Raw genomic sequence first — 18,782 nt, forward strand, 5'->3', positions numbered from 1 at the left:
TGTAGGGTGGAGATCTTCTCTTTCTATTTCTGCCGCTGATTTTGTTGGATGTAATCCAAATGATATGTATTTCACTAACGATGACCATATTGGCATCTATAGTGTATGCAATGAGAGCATTAAGTTATTGCTCCACTACCCACTTAATTTAGACCGTCCTTTGGGATGTCCAATTTGGTTTACACCAAATCCGCGATGAGCTAAAAATCTCAATGATGTAAGATTTGTTTATTTGTATATTGTATGGGTTCCCTCCCTCCTTTGAGATGAGAAAAGTTACACTCTTATTTATGGCCACTGTCTTGTTTAACAGCTTGTTTACCATATATTCATGATGCACACTAACACTACTCAAATACTTTGGTTTGGTTTTTTTTTTTTGGTAACTTAATGACTTTTCACAGTGATATAGGTTGCATCATGGCAAGATTATGCTATTACTGTGTTATGCTTAGTAAACACTAGCAGAGAGTTTAAGAATTAATTATGACTGATGAAGACAATGGTGATTGTCAATGTGTCATAGTATCTTGATCACAGTTCCAGATTCAACTTGGCATGATGCTACATTAAAATATGAAAAATTTGTTGTGAACATGCAAAAACTAAGGTCATTGCAGCAGCTTAAAAACAATTTCCAGCTATTTCAAAAACAATTTCCTTATCAAGAAAACAAGTGTGATGCTTCTATGTAATTAATGCACCTATCGATGCTTCAGTATATATTTTTTACACAATTTTTAAATAATGTCAGATAATATTGTTTTGGTATTGCTTCCTCATATTGTTGCTTCTATATTTCTAAGATACAAAATGGTGAACAAAAACTTGTCGACCAAATTTGAGTGAAAAATGACCATGCTATAAACATGTAGGAAGATTTTTCCACCATGAGAAAATCCAACTTTGACAGTCAAGGATTCATCCTAACCGTTAAGTAAACACGAGAGAGAAACACCATCTTCCATTTTTTAAATGAGATAGAGATGCACATAAGACTAGTGCATTTTTATATTAACAATATATAATATATTTAATGGTAGAAAAACGGGTTGGACAACTGAGTCTGTCTATTTGACCCTCCATTTTTACAGGTCAGATTGAAGTTTTCAGACTTGATGTTTTAAGTTGGCTCGATAGTGTATTGAAGAGGTCAGTTCCCTAATTTTTTTCCTTCTATTTAATGGTACAAAATTGAACATTCTCTCTTTTTATATAAGCATAATCTTATTCCATTCTTTTAAAATTAAGTTTCTTTTCGTTTATTTTATAGAATAATGCTAAATGTAGATAAAGTAATGATGATAACGCGAAAATAAATTGTGCGTCGGAGACGGAATGTGTATCGGCACATCCGGATAATACACCTGCAAAAGAGTCGCAACAGACAAGCAACAAATAATACGAAGGTATGTGTATCGTGTCTCAATGGGGAGACGAATTAACGGGATAGGGAGAAAATCATCGTATCCCGCAAATAAAACGAAACACGGAGCGACACGCGTCCGTCAGAAATAAAACTCGAAGTTCCTCGTACAACCACCACACATTATTAGACACAAAAGAGAATACAACCGGAGTTGCACATTTGTATTATAATAAAGGGTTAAATATATGACACCCCCTTGCCATTAGAGCGAGATTTGATTTTGCCCCCTTGAAGTTATTTTTTTACGAAGACACCCTTATAAAAGTTTTAATCAACTTTTACCACACCCTTTTACTCCACATGCTGACTGGGCTTTGACCCATTGGCTTAGGTGGCAATAGCATTTGAAATTCTAATTTCCCTTCATACATCTCCATATTTAGTCTTCTTCATACACCTTCCTCGACTCTTCTCCGATCAAATCGCAGCGGCAATCATTCCTTCTTCTTTTCCAAGTGAAACAGTTCTATCTGCTTACTTATCTCCAAAAGTTGACAAGTCAACTGAGCCTCTCGCATGGACATTGAAAGAACCCGTGCCAAAAGCAGAACTGGGGATGGTGGTATGTTCCTTGAGGAAGTTCACAACATACCTACACTTTTGCATGTCTATTTGTTAGATTCATAAAGCACACAAAGTTCACAAAATTAACCAAAATGCTTTCACAATTTAAAGACGGTGCAAGCAGGGAGGTATAGAATGGTAAATGACGGATCCTTCTCTAGTTCTCCTATTGGCAGATTAAATGCTAACTATGACAACTATAATATTTACAGATAGGAAATCCTTCCATAATAGTTCAATAACTAATAGATCTGTTTGTAAGCACGGTTTTCTGATGATTTAGCTACAGCTTTACATTGAAGGCTCAATACAAAGTTATTGAAAATAACTGTGAATGATAAAGTGTAGTAATACTCAAGAGAGATAGTGTTACAAACCACACTACTTTTATTAAAAAAAATGTATATTGAAAAAACTCAACACATGTGTTTTGCCTGTTATTAAGCAAATAAATTATATGTGCTAGGGGAACTTATCAATTGGAAATTCAGAATGCATAGCTTATCAATCCATCAACCCATCATATTCTAGAGATTAATTAAAGAAACTCACTTGTACTTTAAAATGACACTTTGCTGAAGTATTTGAATATTTGTTTTGGGTTTTCTCAATGCATATATAGAATTTCTGAACGATGAAGTCAAACACCTGCAGGTGGATGGATAACAATAATATAAATACTTGTTTATCTTATAAACAGCTCCCAGAATAGAATAAAACTTTTGAATGAAATTAAAAAAAAAGTCATACTAATACTATAGGTGCAGACAACCTTTGAGACTGCTTTCTGCCAAAGTTTTTCAAGCTCAGGCTGAACATCTTAAAGAGCTTTTGAAGCTTTAACCATTGTGTCCCAAGAAATGGTTTGTATCCCAAAACCAACGAGTACATTTTCAGTGGAAGATTTAAAAAAGGAAGTGAAGTTCATAGACCTATTTCAGATCATGCTGAAAACCTTCGTTACTGTCAAACCAGTTGTAGGATATGAGTTTGTAATTTTGATTTTTTAGATTGAAAGATTTGGTTGCAGGTTAATGGGTGGTTGTTTAGTGTTGATGATGATATTTCGATGAAGGATTTTGCTGAAAAAGTGGTAAAAGAAAACGACGGAATTGGAAAAAGAAGAAGAGACTTTGTGGTTTGCCTTTTCCTATTTTATCATGTTTCATTTTTTTTAATTAATTAAATAGTTATTTTATTGCCACCTAAGCAAATTGGTCAAAGTCCAGTCAGCATGTGGAGTAAAAGGGTGTGGTAAAAGTTGATTAAAACTTTTATAAGGGTGTCTTCGTAAAAAAATAACTTCAAAGGGGCAAAACCAAATCTCGCTCTAATGGCAAGGGGGGTGTCATATATTTAACCCTATAATAAACCCCAAAAATCACATAACTCACATATACATCCTTCACTGAAATAATTAATTAAAAACATATAAAATAACTCAATAATAAAATAACATCCAGTTAAATTCAATTAAATAATTTAATTGAATTCATGGTGTTCCAGTTACCATCCAAAAGTTTCAAAAATTGTTACATTTCAGTTTTATCGCCCTTACCGTCTTATTGTTATTGACACGAATATTGTACACTTGTTTGATATTTGAGATGTTTTCGGGTCTTTTGCGTTTCAAAGTTGCAAGTATATTTTTAGGTTGCACCATATTCAATGTCATGTGTGATAGGATTTCCTTCTCTTCCAGCATTAGGCAACATGCAATTGAATGTCCGACTAACTTGACACATAGGTCATAGTCAAGTAAACCACAAATGACATTAAAGTTTCATTTTTTTTATTCGACAACAGATAACCATGCAACTTAAAATGACACACATTTTCTCGAACCGGTGTCATATCGTTTGAATTTCGCATCTCGTCGTCACAAATCTACTTCTTCTATCTGAACCATTGTCGAGCCTTCCAATTACACCACCAAACCCCAATTTAAAATACTTTGTGCATATCCATTAAAGCATGTGATCACGGGACTCAAACTCATGTCTGGTTATAAATTGTTTGCAAACATATACCTCTTTTACAATTACACTTTTGACATCCGTAGACACAACAGGTTTTGAGAAACAATCCGGGTGCACCATAACTAATGCAAATCAAAACACAATATTTAAAAATTGAAATAGGGGACCTTCCGAAAATGCCTTTTCTTAGAATTTCATCTAGAATCCGGAGATGCGATTCCAGAAACAACGTAACTTTGACAGCACTAAAACTAGATTAATGTGAGCAATGAAGAATGAAATGAATGATCTTACCTTGAGTTCCAACTTCTTTTGCTCCTTTTAAAATGATAAAATACAAGACTGGACTTTTTGAACGAAAAATCTTGATTGAGAAAGAAAGACTTTTTTGCAAGGGTTTTGACAAATGTTGGCAATGGAGTTTGATCATGCAAGTTATGTTTTATCAAAATATGACGTTTGGCTATTTTGGAAATACATCTCCGAAATAGATTAACCTGCAAAAAGGCCACATTTTTCAATTTTCCGCTTCACAATTTCATAGATACATTTCCGAAAAAGTCGCTAACTTGTGAATTAGGAATAAAATGGTAGTATTGTTCCGAATATACATCTTCGAAACATATTTTTGAAAAAAAAATAGCGGAAATTAATTGAATCATGTTGAAAATGGCAAGGTGACCCAATCTCCCCCCCCCTTTTGTTTGTTTTAATCATGGAATATCTACATAGAAGCCTTGAAGTCTTACAAAGAGAGAAGGAATACCTATTTCACCCTAAATGTGCCAAGCTAGGAATTACTAACATATGCTTTGCTGATGACTTATTGCTCTTTTCCAGGGCTGATGAGAGATCTGCGCAGCTGCTAATGGAGAAATTTGCTCATTTTACTGAAGCCACTGGTCTAAAAGCCAATCCAGCCAAATGTAAAATATATTTTGGAGGCACTACTGAACATGTCCAAAGAAAAATTGCAACTGATGTTAGCTATAGCATTGGTAGTCTACCTTTCAAATATCTGGGAGTACCATTGTCAACAAGGAAAATCACAGTAAACCAATGCCAACCTCTAATCAACAGGATGATGGAAAGAATTCAGCACTGGGCTTCAAATTTTTTAAGCTATGCTGGAAGACAACAATTGGTGAAAAGCACTCTTATATCTATCACTGGTTACTGGATGCAGGTATTCCCTTTGCCCAAAATTGTCACTAACGCATTGATGCAATCTGCAAGAATTTTTTGTGGTCTGGAAAAGCTACAGGTAGGAAAGCATTAGTGTCATGGGAAACTGTTTGTCAACCCAGAAATGCTGGAGGTTTGAACCTCACTTGCCTTGCGGATTGGAATAAAGCCACTCTCCTAAAAGTGCTCTGGAACCTACACATGAAGGCTGATAAACTCTGGATCAGATGGATAAATGCTTATTATCTAAAAGGAATCAACATTATGCAATGGCAAGTAAAAGAGACTCACTCTTGGATGATCAAGAACATACTCAAGATGAGAGACCTAACAGTTAATAGTGAATATTGGGAGAAAAGTGTTACCTTGCAGCAGTTTAAAACAAATAAGATGTACAAGGAAATCAGGGGTAGTGACACTGTAAAGAATTGGAGAAAACTCTTCTACCAAAACTATGTTAGGCCTAGAGCATGTTTTGCTATGTGGCTAGCAATTTGGGGGCGACTACCTACAAAGGATAGACTGGCAAAAATCCAGATTGTCACTGATGGTTTGTGTGTCTTCTGTGTGCAACAAGAAAATATAAGACATTTGTATTTTGCTTGTAGATACACAGCTGAAATATGGCAGACAATCCTCTCTTGGCTGGGATATAATAGAACAAGTGGAGATTGGTCTGAGGAAAGTAGTTGGCTGATTCGGGAAACACAAAAGAAAGGTTGGAAAAGAATGGTTCTGAAAATGGCAGCCACTGAAACTGTTTATCAGATATGGCAAACGTGTAATGCGATGTGTTTTGAGCAAAAAGCACCGGAGAAGGATATTGTTAAGCATATTCAGCTTGCGCTGATGTTGCGTGCTCATTCTATTAAGAAGCTTAAAAATCATATGCAGTTAACTACTTTGGAGATTAGTTAATTTTGTTTACTTTAGATTCCTTGTTTGCCTTTGATTGTTTTTGTGGCCTGGATCATATAAATCGGCTTGTATTAACTATTTTTGGTAATAAAATATTAATTTTACTCAAAAAAAAAAATACGTTTAAAGATGCATCTTCATAATTTAAGAAATATTTTCATTTCACCTTAAAGGGTGACATTAGCAATTCCCAGATATAATAGGACTTAAAGTGTATTTGGTTTTAGGGTAACTAACATTGATAGTTTGTTAAAATGATTGTGACAATTATAGTGTATTTTGTTCCAACTTAAAAGAAGCATGTCGTATTTTGTGAATCACAAAAAGAAAATACTTTCAATTGTTTTTTTATGAGTGTCAATAATAAATGTATTGTTGTCACACAATTTCAAAATATTATTTAAGTTCAATCAATAAATATTGAACCACGTTAAGTCATTTATTCGTAGTTTTCCAGTTTAAGAATCTTCACAAAGAATTGTGAAATTTGGTTCACCACATAATCTACATCATATTTGTTTGGATTTGAGCAAATTTGAGTGCAGCTATCTTTTTATCCGCATATTTATTAAAGTTAAGAAAAACTATCTCATAATATATGCATATGCTAATATAAAAGTTTTATTTACTGCTAATACAAAATAAAATATCAAAACATTGAAGATACATCTAATAATCAAAATTAAATAATTTAATGGATTAATCGAAATGAGGTGTATTCGGGTCTGTGTTTGAGTTGAATATTAATGTCTCAATTACCTAACTCATCCTCACATTGCGATAATACACTGATCCTGCAATGCTGCAACAATAGATCTCTTTAAGACATTACCACAAAAAGTGATTACCGCTAAAAGAAGAATGCAAACCACAGTAAAGACAGCATTTGAATTTCCATCTGTCTTACCGTACAGGTAAAGCAACACTTGAGATGTCCAGGTCTCAATACGATGAGTGTACACTGTAGTGTGCATCATTGGGATTTTTAGCTCATTGCGGATTTGGTGTAACCCTAATTGGACATTCAAAACGACGATACGACTTTCATGGATTGCAGGGCAACGACTCAATGCACTTATCTGATAAACTATAGATGCCAAAATCGTGTTTCCCAACAAGTTCATCAGTAAAATAGATACAATTTGAACAACATCCAACAAAATCAACCGTAGAAAAGGAAAGCGAATAATTCTTTCCTATAAATAACGATTGTTCGCCCAAAGTTTGAATTTCCTCCCACTTGAGCAAATTCCAATTCAACTTAAAAATCACAAACCCTACTGTCCAAACATCGGGATATGGCCCAAACTTCTAAGGCTGAAATTCCCATGCAAAATATCGAGTAACCATCAACATGTCCTCCCCGGAGAACATTACATAGGAGATTCTATCCAAGTAACCAGTATAGATCGTCGTCCCAATAAAGGAGACTCCGGGACCCTCAACATCACACACCGCTATCGTTCCTCTCGTGTTCACAACATAAAACAAATTGTTTTTATATACAGCGTCTATCCATTGATGATGTTGATTCACATCGAAGAGAACCCAAGAATCATAGCCTTTTCTGCATAATGCTAAGTTTCTACGACTGAGAATATCAAAACGGCGCTGCTGAGAATCGAACCTAAGACCTCTATGTCTATCACAAGTTCACAACGGTTGTTGTGCATAACCGTTGTGATAGAGAGCGTGCTTTTCAGCTTACTATAACAGTGTTTGGATCGTGATTGTAAGTAACTGATATATAACCACACGCTACATAACAACGTCTGATCCCACATGATTATACATTTTTCTCAATCGTTGTTGTAAGCCTTTTTCCAAAATAGTGTTTATTAAAATATTGGGCGAACAACACACAACATTCTAAAGGGAAGAGTTTGATAGAATGACATAAATATTATGAGTTTGAGACTATCATCCAAAACCAAAAACCAAAGTGGAATAGTCTATCCCACAAAGCGATTCGAAATGGCTGCCCCAAAAAATAAAATAGCATGTAACAGGTGTAGGGTAACAGATATTTGATATATTTTATTACATAAACATATATTTTATGTAAAATATTATATGAAAATAGAAAGAAAAATTTTTTTAAAAAAAATTAACAAATAACAAGAGACATAATAGAGTTAGAAAGAAAAAAAAAAACAAAATAAAAAGAAGGTAGGGAAATGAGAAATAAAAGAAAAGGAAAAGAAAAACAGAGAAAAAAGAAAGAGAAGAAATGAAAGAAAAAAAATATTAATAAATTGTAATTTTGATTTTTCCGGTAAAAAACAATAGCAGTTCAAAAACCGCTCCATAAAGTAACAGTTACAGAAACCCCTTTAGAGCACCGTGATACATTTTCTCTCTACTATCAGTATCACCTCTGCAGACAGGCATGGGGCTCCACAGCCCCGGTCGGCTGCAATGGTGCTGCTAATGGTGCCTATTGACTACTCTGTCCAAAACAAACAGTAAGCATATAATGAAGACACAAAAGCAAGTTGTTCCTAATGGTAGCACTAAAACTCTTGGGAAGCATACCATACAAGGATCTCACTCAAGTTACTAAATTCATTTCTGGGCCAATGGTGTTTGACCCAGTATGTTTCAGTATATAAGATAAATCTGCATCTTATTTATCAGTGCACCATAGATAGATGATTACATGGATAGATGATTCAGTGGTTCCTTTGGAAAATTTCAGGGAAACAACAATAAGCAATAAATGTTAAATAGATGAGATTTAAGTCTAAAACACATAATTTGACCTCAAATACTCTACAAATTTTTAACATCAAAATGCTATTTTCATCCAGCATGACACAATTTTCTTTTGAAAATTGACAACATTCACATACAAGACAATTTACAGTAAACTAGATAATTGCAATAATACACTGATCTTGCTATGCTGCAACAATAGATCTCAATGAGACATTACCACCAAAAGTCATTACCCTTAAAAGAAGAACACAAACCATAGTAAAGATTGCTTTGAATTTTCCATCTGTCTTACGGTACACGTAAAGCCACACTTCTTGAGAGTGTAGTGTGCATCATCAAAATATGGTAAACAAGCTGTTAAACAAGACAATGGTCATAAATAAGAGTAATTTTCTCACCTCAAAGGAGGGAAGCCATCTAATATACAAATAAACAAATAGCAGTTAGCTAAACTTACATCCTTGAGATTTTTAGCTCATTGCGGATTTGGTGTAACCCAAATTGGACACCCAAAACGACAATACGAATTTTGTGGATTGCAGGGCAACTGTTCAATGCGCTCATCTGATAAACTATAGATGCCAAAATCCCGTTTCCCAGCAAGATCATCAGTGAAATAGATACAATTTGAACGGCATCCAACAAAATCAGCAGCAGAAAAGGAAAGCGAATAATTCTTTCCAATAAACAACGAGTGTTCGCCCAAAGTTTGAATTTCCTCCCACTTGAGCAAATTCCAATTCAACTTATAAATCACAAACCCTACTGTCCAAACATCGGGTTCTGGCCCAAACTCCTGAGGCTCAAATTCCAATGTAAAATCCCGAGTAGCCATCAACATGTCCTCCCCGGAGAACATTACATAGCAGATTCTATGCAAGGAACCAGTAGAGATCGTCGTCTCAATAATGGAGATACCGGGACCCTCAACATCGCAAACCGCTACCGTTCCTATCACGCTCACAACATAAAACAGACCGTTTTTGTATACAGCGTCTATCCAGTGGTGATTTTCATTCACATTGAAGAGAACCCAAGAATCATAGCCTTTTTTGCAGAATGCTAAGTTTCTACGACTGAGAATAGCGAGTGCGGCAAAGTCCTTGTTGAGCAAAGGGCTAGATGACAAGATAACTTTGATAAGGTAGATATTATGATCCAAAAAAAGCATTCTAACCGACTCAGGAAAAGCGCAGAGAGAAGGAAGAGAGACTGTGGCACATATTATAGGATTAAGAAGATGAACCTCGCCATATCCGTCGATAATAACAAGCCAACCATGAGAAGAACCAATGATAAGAGTCTGGTGAGAAAAAGAAGGGAGATTAAGGCTGTGGAGTTTGTTGGTGGAGAGGTCAAAAAAGGAATTGTGAGAAAGCATGAGCCATGGGAGTTGAGGAGGTAGATGGAGAGGGATTTTGGGAACATAGTAATTCCAAGGTCGACATACACATCGGAATCGGAGATAGTCTATGTAGATCATCAACCTTTTTGATATATATTCAACGATTTCTTGCGGTAACTCGGCCCACTCTGCGCTCATTCTTTTTGCCTCTTTTATTGGGAGCGGAGGAACACCAAGACTTGTACTGCTATTCATCATTACGGTCCTCGATTGCTTCTCATATATACTCAATCAAATATTTGGCTGTTGTTTCTGTCTTAGCATAGCAACCATTAGCCTCTCTCAATCTATCAGGCCAAAATATATAATCCCTATCATGGACAGAAATTATATCATATTGCTTTTTAGAAACTTGTTCATAACAAACACAATAGAGTCGCTAAAATTGAATCAATGTAACCTTGACAACAATTTGAAAAAAACAAAAAGTTCTCCACATTGTTAAGTAATAATCATTTTAGCTAATAGAGTCGTTAAAAAATTCAAAAAAATTCTCTTGAAACAACCATGTATTGAAGTTCCTTTATTTATACTCTAAACCCTAAATATAATTAAACAATAAGAACTTATAAGCTTTCTTTATATGAAGAATAAGAGGAAACCTGTGTATATCCTAATCTTTGTTCCACGATCTCTCCGACAATTATCTGAAAGAACAATTCAATAAAGTTAAATTGTGTGATTATTTATCAATAGAAAGACAAAACATTGAAACAACCAAAAGAAGAACAATAGAAACCCTAACATATAAAAGAAGTCGCTTGTTGTTATAGATCTTTCAGTTCATGAGCATTTGTTATTATAATAATTCTTATTTTTATTTTGAAAGTTGTTTAAATTAAAATATACTTTTCATATAAATAATGTATTTGTCATTAATTAATTAATTAAAACTTTATGTATATTTATAAATATAAATAAAAATGATTAGTATGTTGTTTTTTTTTAAACAAAACCCCACATCAAACATTGGTATATTTTGGAAAAATATATTTTTAAATTTTTCCACTTAAGAAGTTGTTGAAATATACATTTCATACCCAATATAGTTTATTTTCCATTAATTAATAAAATTTATGTCCTTTTTATATTTTCTAAATATTTTAATTACCTCGTGTATTAATTATTTTTTTTAGTGATTAATGACAATTTTTTTTAATTATACTAATGTTTTCATTAATAAGCAACAGATATGTGTTTTTTCATGGACTAGTCTATTTCTATATTTTTAAAATAATTGAATCAAATAATTATGATCGCCTAAATTTAGTTTTTAATTAGTGCATTAAATTGCTATGATTTATTTTAAAACTTTCAATCTGAGAGCACTTGAATGAGATGGCGGGTCTCTTTCAGCTTAACTAGAGATTAGTTTTAGTAGTTGTTCTGGACTAGCCCAAGTGTCCCATTTGACCCAATCCACTCTTGGCGTAAACTAGCCCAATAAGTATTGGCCCAACCCACGAAAGTCAAGAGGAGATAACGTTTACCTAACAGTCCGAGCACGTTTGAGGACTAGCCGAGCATGCTGGGATCCCGTCCCCTACAACGGCTAGTCTCCCAGGCACGACTATCCAAGACCTAGTCAAAGGTCCTCTATATTTTGGGTCGGAAAACATGCCCAAGCCCAAAAAGATAAGAGTTCCATTATGCTCCGTGTGAACACTATAAATAGCCCTCTATCCCTAGAGGGCAGGTGTTAGCTGAAGATTTCGACTAAAGAATTTTGATACCTTGAAGTGTTGGATTATGATGAAGAAATAGTTCTCATAGAGCTATTTAAGGATTTTCTCTTTGGAAGAAATGTTATTCGACCAAGAGTAGCTTTTGTAATGCAAGTATCCTTCGACGAAAACGCTAACATGATCGAAATGCTGAAGCGGGAAGATTTGAAATTCAAATGGGACGGTTTCGTTAGCGAACGTGTGGGAACATCTGAAACAAAGTGAATGCTCGAAATATCGAACGTGGCAAAGATCTATGTAGAGACCGTTAGGGTCGAAATAGTATAAATAGGAGTGCTATTGTTTAGATTGATATGTTCGAACCAATATACAAAAATTCACAAAAATACTCGAAGTACCAGCGTGAGAGAAAATAGTATTTGCTGAAACAATGTATGTGTGAAGAACATCATATTTACATTTCATGTTATTTGTTTAAATGCAAAGTTATATTTTAAGTCGAAGTTTATGTTGTTTATGCATTTACTTTATTTCGTTTTGAAGTCGTTTACTTATTGCAATTTACATTAGAAAGTTGTATATATTCACAAACTAGAAAGATTATTGAATATGAATCGAATTACTGAAACACTATTTGACAATATCATATGATCAATCTAGTCGATCCTGCGAGTAACCAGATTGTTTAAACATTTTGGAAGATTAGCGGTTGTTTGTCAGAAATCACTGGTAAACAAATTGGCACGCCCTGTGGGACTATGTCATAGTGTTATCTGTAGCGGTAAAAAATACTCGAACGTGTTCACACACTCGAAATACAACAGAGTCGCCACCGAACTTTATTTATTCCAAGAAGGAAAGGGGAATATCGATAAAACCCACAAAGAGAAAAGAAAATGGATAAGATGGTCAACGCAACCAAATTAGGGTTCGGGAGTCGGTTAAGCAAGGGGAAGGTATTAGCACCCCTCACCTCCATCGTACTCGATGGGACCCATTTAGTTAGTTTCGTGTTTGAGTGTTAGCGTAATGTTTGTGTTCTTATTAATCAAGAAGTTGATTTTACTTTCAATTAAAAAAATAAAAGTTGTGGTGTGATTTTCATGTAGCAAATTGTATAGTGTTTTTCACCTCACAAATAAGTCGTGACTTGCATTCATGTCACATGTTTCGTCGCGTCACTAAATTAGATGTTGTAATGTGATATTTTTGCCTGTGAAGTGGTTTTCACGTGGCTAATGAGTGTTTTTTTTAGTGAAAATAGGGTTTGTTCTTACGAACTCGTGTAACTGTTTTCTTGAATTAATTTGTAATATTTTTAACAATTTTTGGAAGTATAGGGAGTCAGAGAGTTGCTCTATGTCTCATAGTAAATTGTTTGATCGAATTGAATAAATAAATTATTGTATTTCTTATCTTTTATCTTCTTCTACCTTGTTGTGGACTCGCTTTCATTTTCAAGAAATCATTATGGTGTTTTAGATAATTTATTTTATTTATTATTGTTCTTTGTCTTCTCACATTCACCCCCTCTAGATAAGTTGTCTTCGTCTAACAAGTGGTATCACAAGATCGGTTTATTCCGTGCATCAAAAACACTTATTATATTATGTCTTCCGAACCAAAAGGGGCATACAATGGAGCTTCTATTTTTACGGGTGAAAACTATAATTATTGGAAAGCTTGTATGTGTATCCATATCAACTCTATTGATAAGGGTGGGGTGTATGGAACTCCATTGTCAATGGTCCTAATCAAATTACAATGATCAATGCTAATGGTATTGTCGTACCTAAACCGAAAATACAATGGGATGATTAAAAAAAAGATGGAACAAATGGATACCAGTAAAAAAAAGTCTATAATAGTTTATGACTTTTCCTTGAAGTATTGATTTTGGTAAAAAAAAAAAAAAAAGAGTTATATCTAAAACGCGTGAATGGAATGATTGAATGCCTAACTCCAAAAATTTATTCTATTTTCTCAAATTTATCCTACCTTAATTCAAGCCATGTTACAACCTTTAAGACCATAAAAAACTGTGTGTAGTAATTTTGATTTGATAGATAATTTAGAAATTAATCAAGTTTATGATAAAATGATTTTTGCATGACGATTGAGTGATACCTTTATCATTTGAGTGAATTCATGAGGGTGGGAGAAAAGTTAAAGAGATAAGAGCATGATCAAAGTTTTTTAATTTATCCATCTTGAGGTCATAGAACAGAAGTAGAGCTTGAGCATAACATGAAAGTATTATGGTAAGTAGCATTGAACTTAGACATTTTATTGAAGTAGGTAAATTATATAGTTATTCGTAGAATCTCAAATTTTAAGCTTTTTCCTAGAGGAAAAAGAAAGATGAAAGTTTGGGGTTGGAATTATATTAGTTATTGCATTTTTTTTTGTATAATTTGAATTCATTTAATGTATTTTTTATTTTAACTCATTTATATTTTTATAAATTTTAAGGGTTAAATATGTTAGAGGTTCCTATAAATATATCATCATTCAATTTTAGTCCCTCAAATAAATTTCTTTAAACAATGGCCCTCATAATGTTTTTCGTCCATAATTTTAGTTCCTCCCGTTAACTTCTATTATTGGAAGTTGGTGTGGCATGCCACATGGAAGATTGACCGTTAGTAAAAGCTAGAAACCGTCACTAGAACTATCTTATAAGATGAAGATTCATGACAAAACTCATAAACGAGAAATAGAATTCAAAAAATGTAAATGGAACCCATAAACCGTCACTTAAACCATCTTAGAAGATGAAGATTCATGATAAAACTCAAAATCCTTCACTAAAACCCAGAAACTATCACTAAAACTATTTAAGAAGATTAAGATTCATGACAAACCAAGAATCTGTCATTAAAGCCCATAACCCGTCACTAAAAGTAGATGAATATTCAAATCCGAAACCCAAGAAATCGTCACTAAAAGTATCATAGAAGATGAAAATTCATGTCAAAAACCAAGAATAATTTACTAAATCCCATAACCATCACTAAAAGTATCTTAGAAGATGAAGATTCGTGTTCAAAAATTCAGAATCCATCACTAAAGCCCATAATCCGTCAATAAAAGTATTTTAGAAGATGTAGATTCATGTCCAAAACCTAGAATGCATCACTAAAGCCCAGTAACAGTCACTAAAAGTATCTTAAGATTTATGTTTCAAAACCCAAAATATGTCATAAATCCCATTAACCATCACTAAAAGTAATGAAGATTCATGTCAAAAATCTGTCACAATACCAATCAAATACAATCCAATATGCAATATATAGTTTTTAAGCTCTTTTAAAATAATCTGTCAAATTGAAAAACCTGTTGTGACTTGAATGTCAGTGGTAAAGGTGTGACTGTTATAAGAAAAAAATAAGATTAAGAAAAATCTAATTTTAGTGACACTTAATTGTTGTCCGTAGGTAAAACCATTTTTCAATCATTAAAACTCTTTCGCGTGACATGCCACGTCAGCTTTCGTTAAGGGAAGTTATCGGGAGGGACTAAAAGTATGGGCCGAAAACTTTAGAAGGGTCATTGTTTGAAGGAAAATTTTATAGGGACTAAAATTGAATGTTTGTTTATTTATAGAGAATAAAAATATTTAACACAGATTTTAATAAAAAATTTAAAGAATTGTGGAAAAGACTGATTCATGCTAAAAAAATTATAGGTATGCCAAGTTGGTGCAACAATTTATGTATGAGGCAAATGTTTGGTATACATGCTACATCTTGTTAGATGTGCTATCTTAGTGAATAAGTCTCATGTATATATTGATGCGAGGTACATGTGGTTGTTTAGTATCCTTGACCATGTTAGTTGGGCATAGGTAGAGCTGTCATAAAGGGTTGAAGCCCATGGGCCGGTCCATTAGGCCCGAAAATAGTCAGCGCTTAGGCCTTATTTTTCGATCCCATTTACATCTGGGCCTTTTTAAGCCCGGCCCGAAAAAACCCTAAAAATATGGGTCGGCCCGTACGGGCCATGGGTAGCCCGCCAGCCCGAAAAAAATTAAAATTTTTAATATAACTAAAAACTATCCTTTCCTAATTCATAAAGGGGTATGCTATAAACAATTTGCGTATTATGTATTTTAAATTTTTTTTTGTATTATAGAGGTATAAATATCAAACAAAAGTTGATGGTTTGACTTAATTTCAAACTAAAAGGTTTCATTCTAATATAATTACGTAGATAGTATAGAAAAGACACCATGATGTATTCTAATTAAAAATAAGATTGAAATGAGATTTTAAAAGTTCTGATGTAATTTTTATGGTAGGATAGAGTTAGTACAAATCATATGTATAATAATTTGCTATAAAATAATATCTCATCAATCTAATTATAATTGTTATAAAATTTTATAACAGTTTGTTGTTATGATTGTTATAAAATTATAATTGTCATGAATATTTATATCTTAAAATTTGTTGGAACAAGTTATTTATTTTTGTGTGCTACATTGAGTAATTTCTGATGTATTTTGAATAGCTGAAATTAAGGTAATATGTTGTTTTACATTTTTATTGTAACTTATATAGATTATTTAGAAATCATAATTAGAGAAATAAGAAGAAAATTTTGTTTTTTTAGAAATAGGCCCGTTTAGGGCCGGGGCCTATTTAGGGTCGGGTAGCCCGCAGCCCTGACAGGGCTGGGCCTGGGTAGTAAAAATGGATCCCATTTAAATATGGGTTTTTTGGACCCGGCCCTGAAAAGCCCGAGGCCTGCATGGGCCGATCCGTTTAGGGCCGGGTAGCCCATTTTGAAAGCTCTAGGCATATGGGTGGGTTGCACCGAATTTTCTATATAATGCACTTGGAGAGACGAATGTCTTTGAGACTAGGCAACTTACCGATTATATGAGTTTATTTCAAATATATAATTTATTAGTTTTGATTAATTTGGTTCTTATTTATGACATTTCTTGATTTGCCTATGTTCTTGTCCAATGTTGGATATACATGCATTTTCCCTCCATTTGTGAGAGGAGGGTTATTCCTACCATTGTTGGCTCCACACAGGCCAAAAGATGTAAGTCCAAGCATTAATTCACACACAGGCGGTGTTCTGGCGTAGAAAAGGAGGATTAATGCATTGACTATAGACGATGTCACAGGGACACGCTATGTAGAGCATAGAGTGCATCGCGAGTTTGATGACACTTCCATTTTCCCGATTATTTGCAAAGGGAGACCTTAATCGATAGACACTTACCTGAGAAGTGTTTGTGCCAGTTTGGGTATGTCCAAGACATCCCACAACCAGTCCTTGTTGTTCCATCTGAGGGAATTACTAAATGGTTTGTCGGTAACGTTGCTAGCTCTGCGCATGCCATTAAAGATCATGCAGTGGAGGCTTAGTTCCTAGTACAAAGTGTGAGGTTTATACTTTGACATTAGAGACAATACACATAGCCAATAGGGGACATAAATAGACATTATTATTTTGTATTATTTGAATATTATGTGTATTATTACTCAGACATTTGAACCATATAATTTATTAGATAACTTTTTGTCGCTTTTATTATGAACATAACTTAACACATTACAATTGACATAACTTAACAGAGACAATTGCATAACTTAACAATAATAGATAACAAAAACTAGACATTACTAAATAATTCTAGATGTTTCAACATCTTGATTATGTCTTCGACGAATCTAGAAATGGCCGTATCAAACTCGATTGATCCTTTTGTTAGCCTACGATGATATGTTCTCCACACAACCTTCAAATGATCATCAATATTCAGCTCAATATAGTTGTATTTCACCTTTCCATCAATATCAATCCATGATGCACAAAACTCAATCTTATTCGCCTTTCTCTTCTCGGTGTCGGATAACATATTATCCAATTTACGTCTTAAAAGAGCAAGATAAGTGATGCCCTCTAAGAGCCCAAAATCAGCAGGTTTTACCCATTTGAAGTACACAATTGCCTAAAACGAATAGTAAGGAATTCTAAGATGTTTTTTTTAATAAAAACTTATCCTTATTTATACAAGTTTGGGTTCATTCTAGACCACTCAAAATTATTGGTGCAATTAGAGTCGTACAAAATTGTCACAAAATCTTAACCATTGAAAATCACACTACATAATTTTTTGAAAATTACTCTAAAAGTAACATTTTAAAAGATCGAATGTTTTTTCACTGCCAAATTTTTCAGCTTTTGAAAAAAAATGATAAACAATGTTGTTTTTTTAAAAACTGATAAAAATTTAACAAAAATAATTTGGATATTATGTAAAATTGTGGGGTGGCACGTAAAAATCTAAGGGAAATTCTCTATGTACCCATATACCTTCTTAGAGACCTTTTGCGAAATTTCTTTTTCGCCCCCAGAAATCAGATATGCATCTCCGAACGCATTAATTTCATAAATTTTGATGTTTTCAGAGATGCATATCAGAAATAACTCAATTTTTTGTGTTGGAATTTTTCGGATATGTATATTCGAAATAATTCAATATTTATTAAAAAATTAAAATCAAGGTAAATCAATACAATTAATAGTATAATTAATTGTATTAATCAAAATATATAGTTAAGTACATATCATAATAATCGAGATATAATAATAATATCAACCTATTAAATATTTAAATAACACATTATTTTCATATAAAAATCATTGAAGAAAAAAAGTTAACATAAATTAAAAATTATAATGTTAATAGGAGGATATCTTTAATATGATAATTTTATTAATTATAATGCATAATGTTGTAGTCATTTAAAAAATAACTACTTTTATAATTTAAAAAACTTTATGACAAATAAATTATTACAAAATTAAAATTTTATGTAATTTCTTTATTCGTTATTTATACCAATTTGTATTTAAGTTATTTTTTATTAATAATA

General features: G+C 33.3%; 1 protein-coding gene and 1 long non-coding RNA gene across 3 annotated transcripts; both read right to left on the bottom strand.

The window, feature by feature from the left end:
• Positions 1-1,443: 1,443 nt before the first annotated feature.
• Positions 1,444-3,044, bottom strand: LOC131654910 (uncharacterized). The gene is made up of 3 exons (XR_009299605.1): positions 2,766-3,044; positions 2,546-2,641; positions 1,444-2,021 (listed from the first exon to the last, which is right to left on the bottom strand). It is a non-coding gene; the product is annotated as an uncharacterized LOC131654910 (long non-coding RNA).
• Positions 3,045-8,806: 5,762 nt separating this feature from the next.
• LOC131654911 (probable F-box protein At1g44080) lies at positions 8,807-11,000 on the bottom strand. 2 transcript variants are annotated; one of them, XM_058924835.1, is made up of 4 exons: positions 10,944-10,961; positions 10,801-10,845; positions 9,251-10,450; positions 8,807-9,147 (listed from the first exon to the last, which is right to left on the bottom strand). In XM_058924835.1, the coding sequence occupies exon 3, from the start codon at positions 10,394-10,396 to the stop codon at positions 9,269-9,271; it is 1,128 nt and encodes a 375-aa protein (XP_058780818.1). In that variant the 5' UTR covers positions 10,397-10,450; positions 10,801-10,845; positions 10,944-10,961; the 3' UTR covers positions 8,807-9,147; positions 9,251-9,268. The 2 variants fall into 2 exon arrangements, with proteins under 2 accessions (XP_058780818.1, XP_058780817.1); XM_058924834.1 differs by having other exon boundaries at positions 8,808-9,147; positions 9,251-10,509; positions 10,944-11,000.
• Between the last annotated feature and the right edge of the window lie 7,782 nt (positions 11,001-18,782).

The sequence above is a fragment of the Vicia villosa genome, linkage group LG3 (assembly GCF_029867415.1).
Source record: "Vicia villosa cultivar HV-30 ecotype Madison, WI linkage group LG3, Vvil1.0, whole genome shotgun sequence".
In the NCBI taxonomy this organism is placed as follows: Eukaryota; Viridiplantae; Streptophyta; class Magnoliopsida; order Fabales; family Fabaceae; genus Vicia; species Vicia villosa.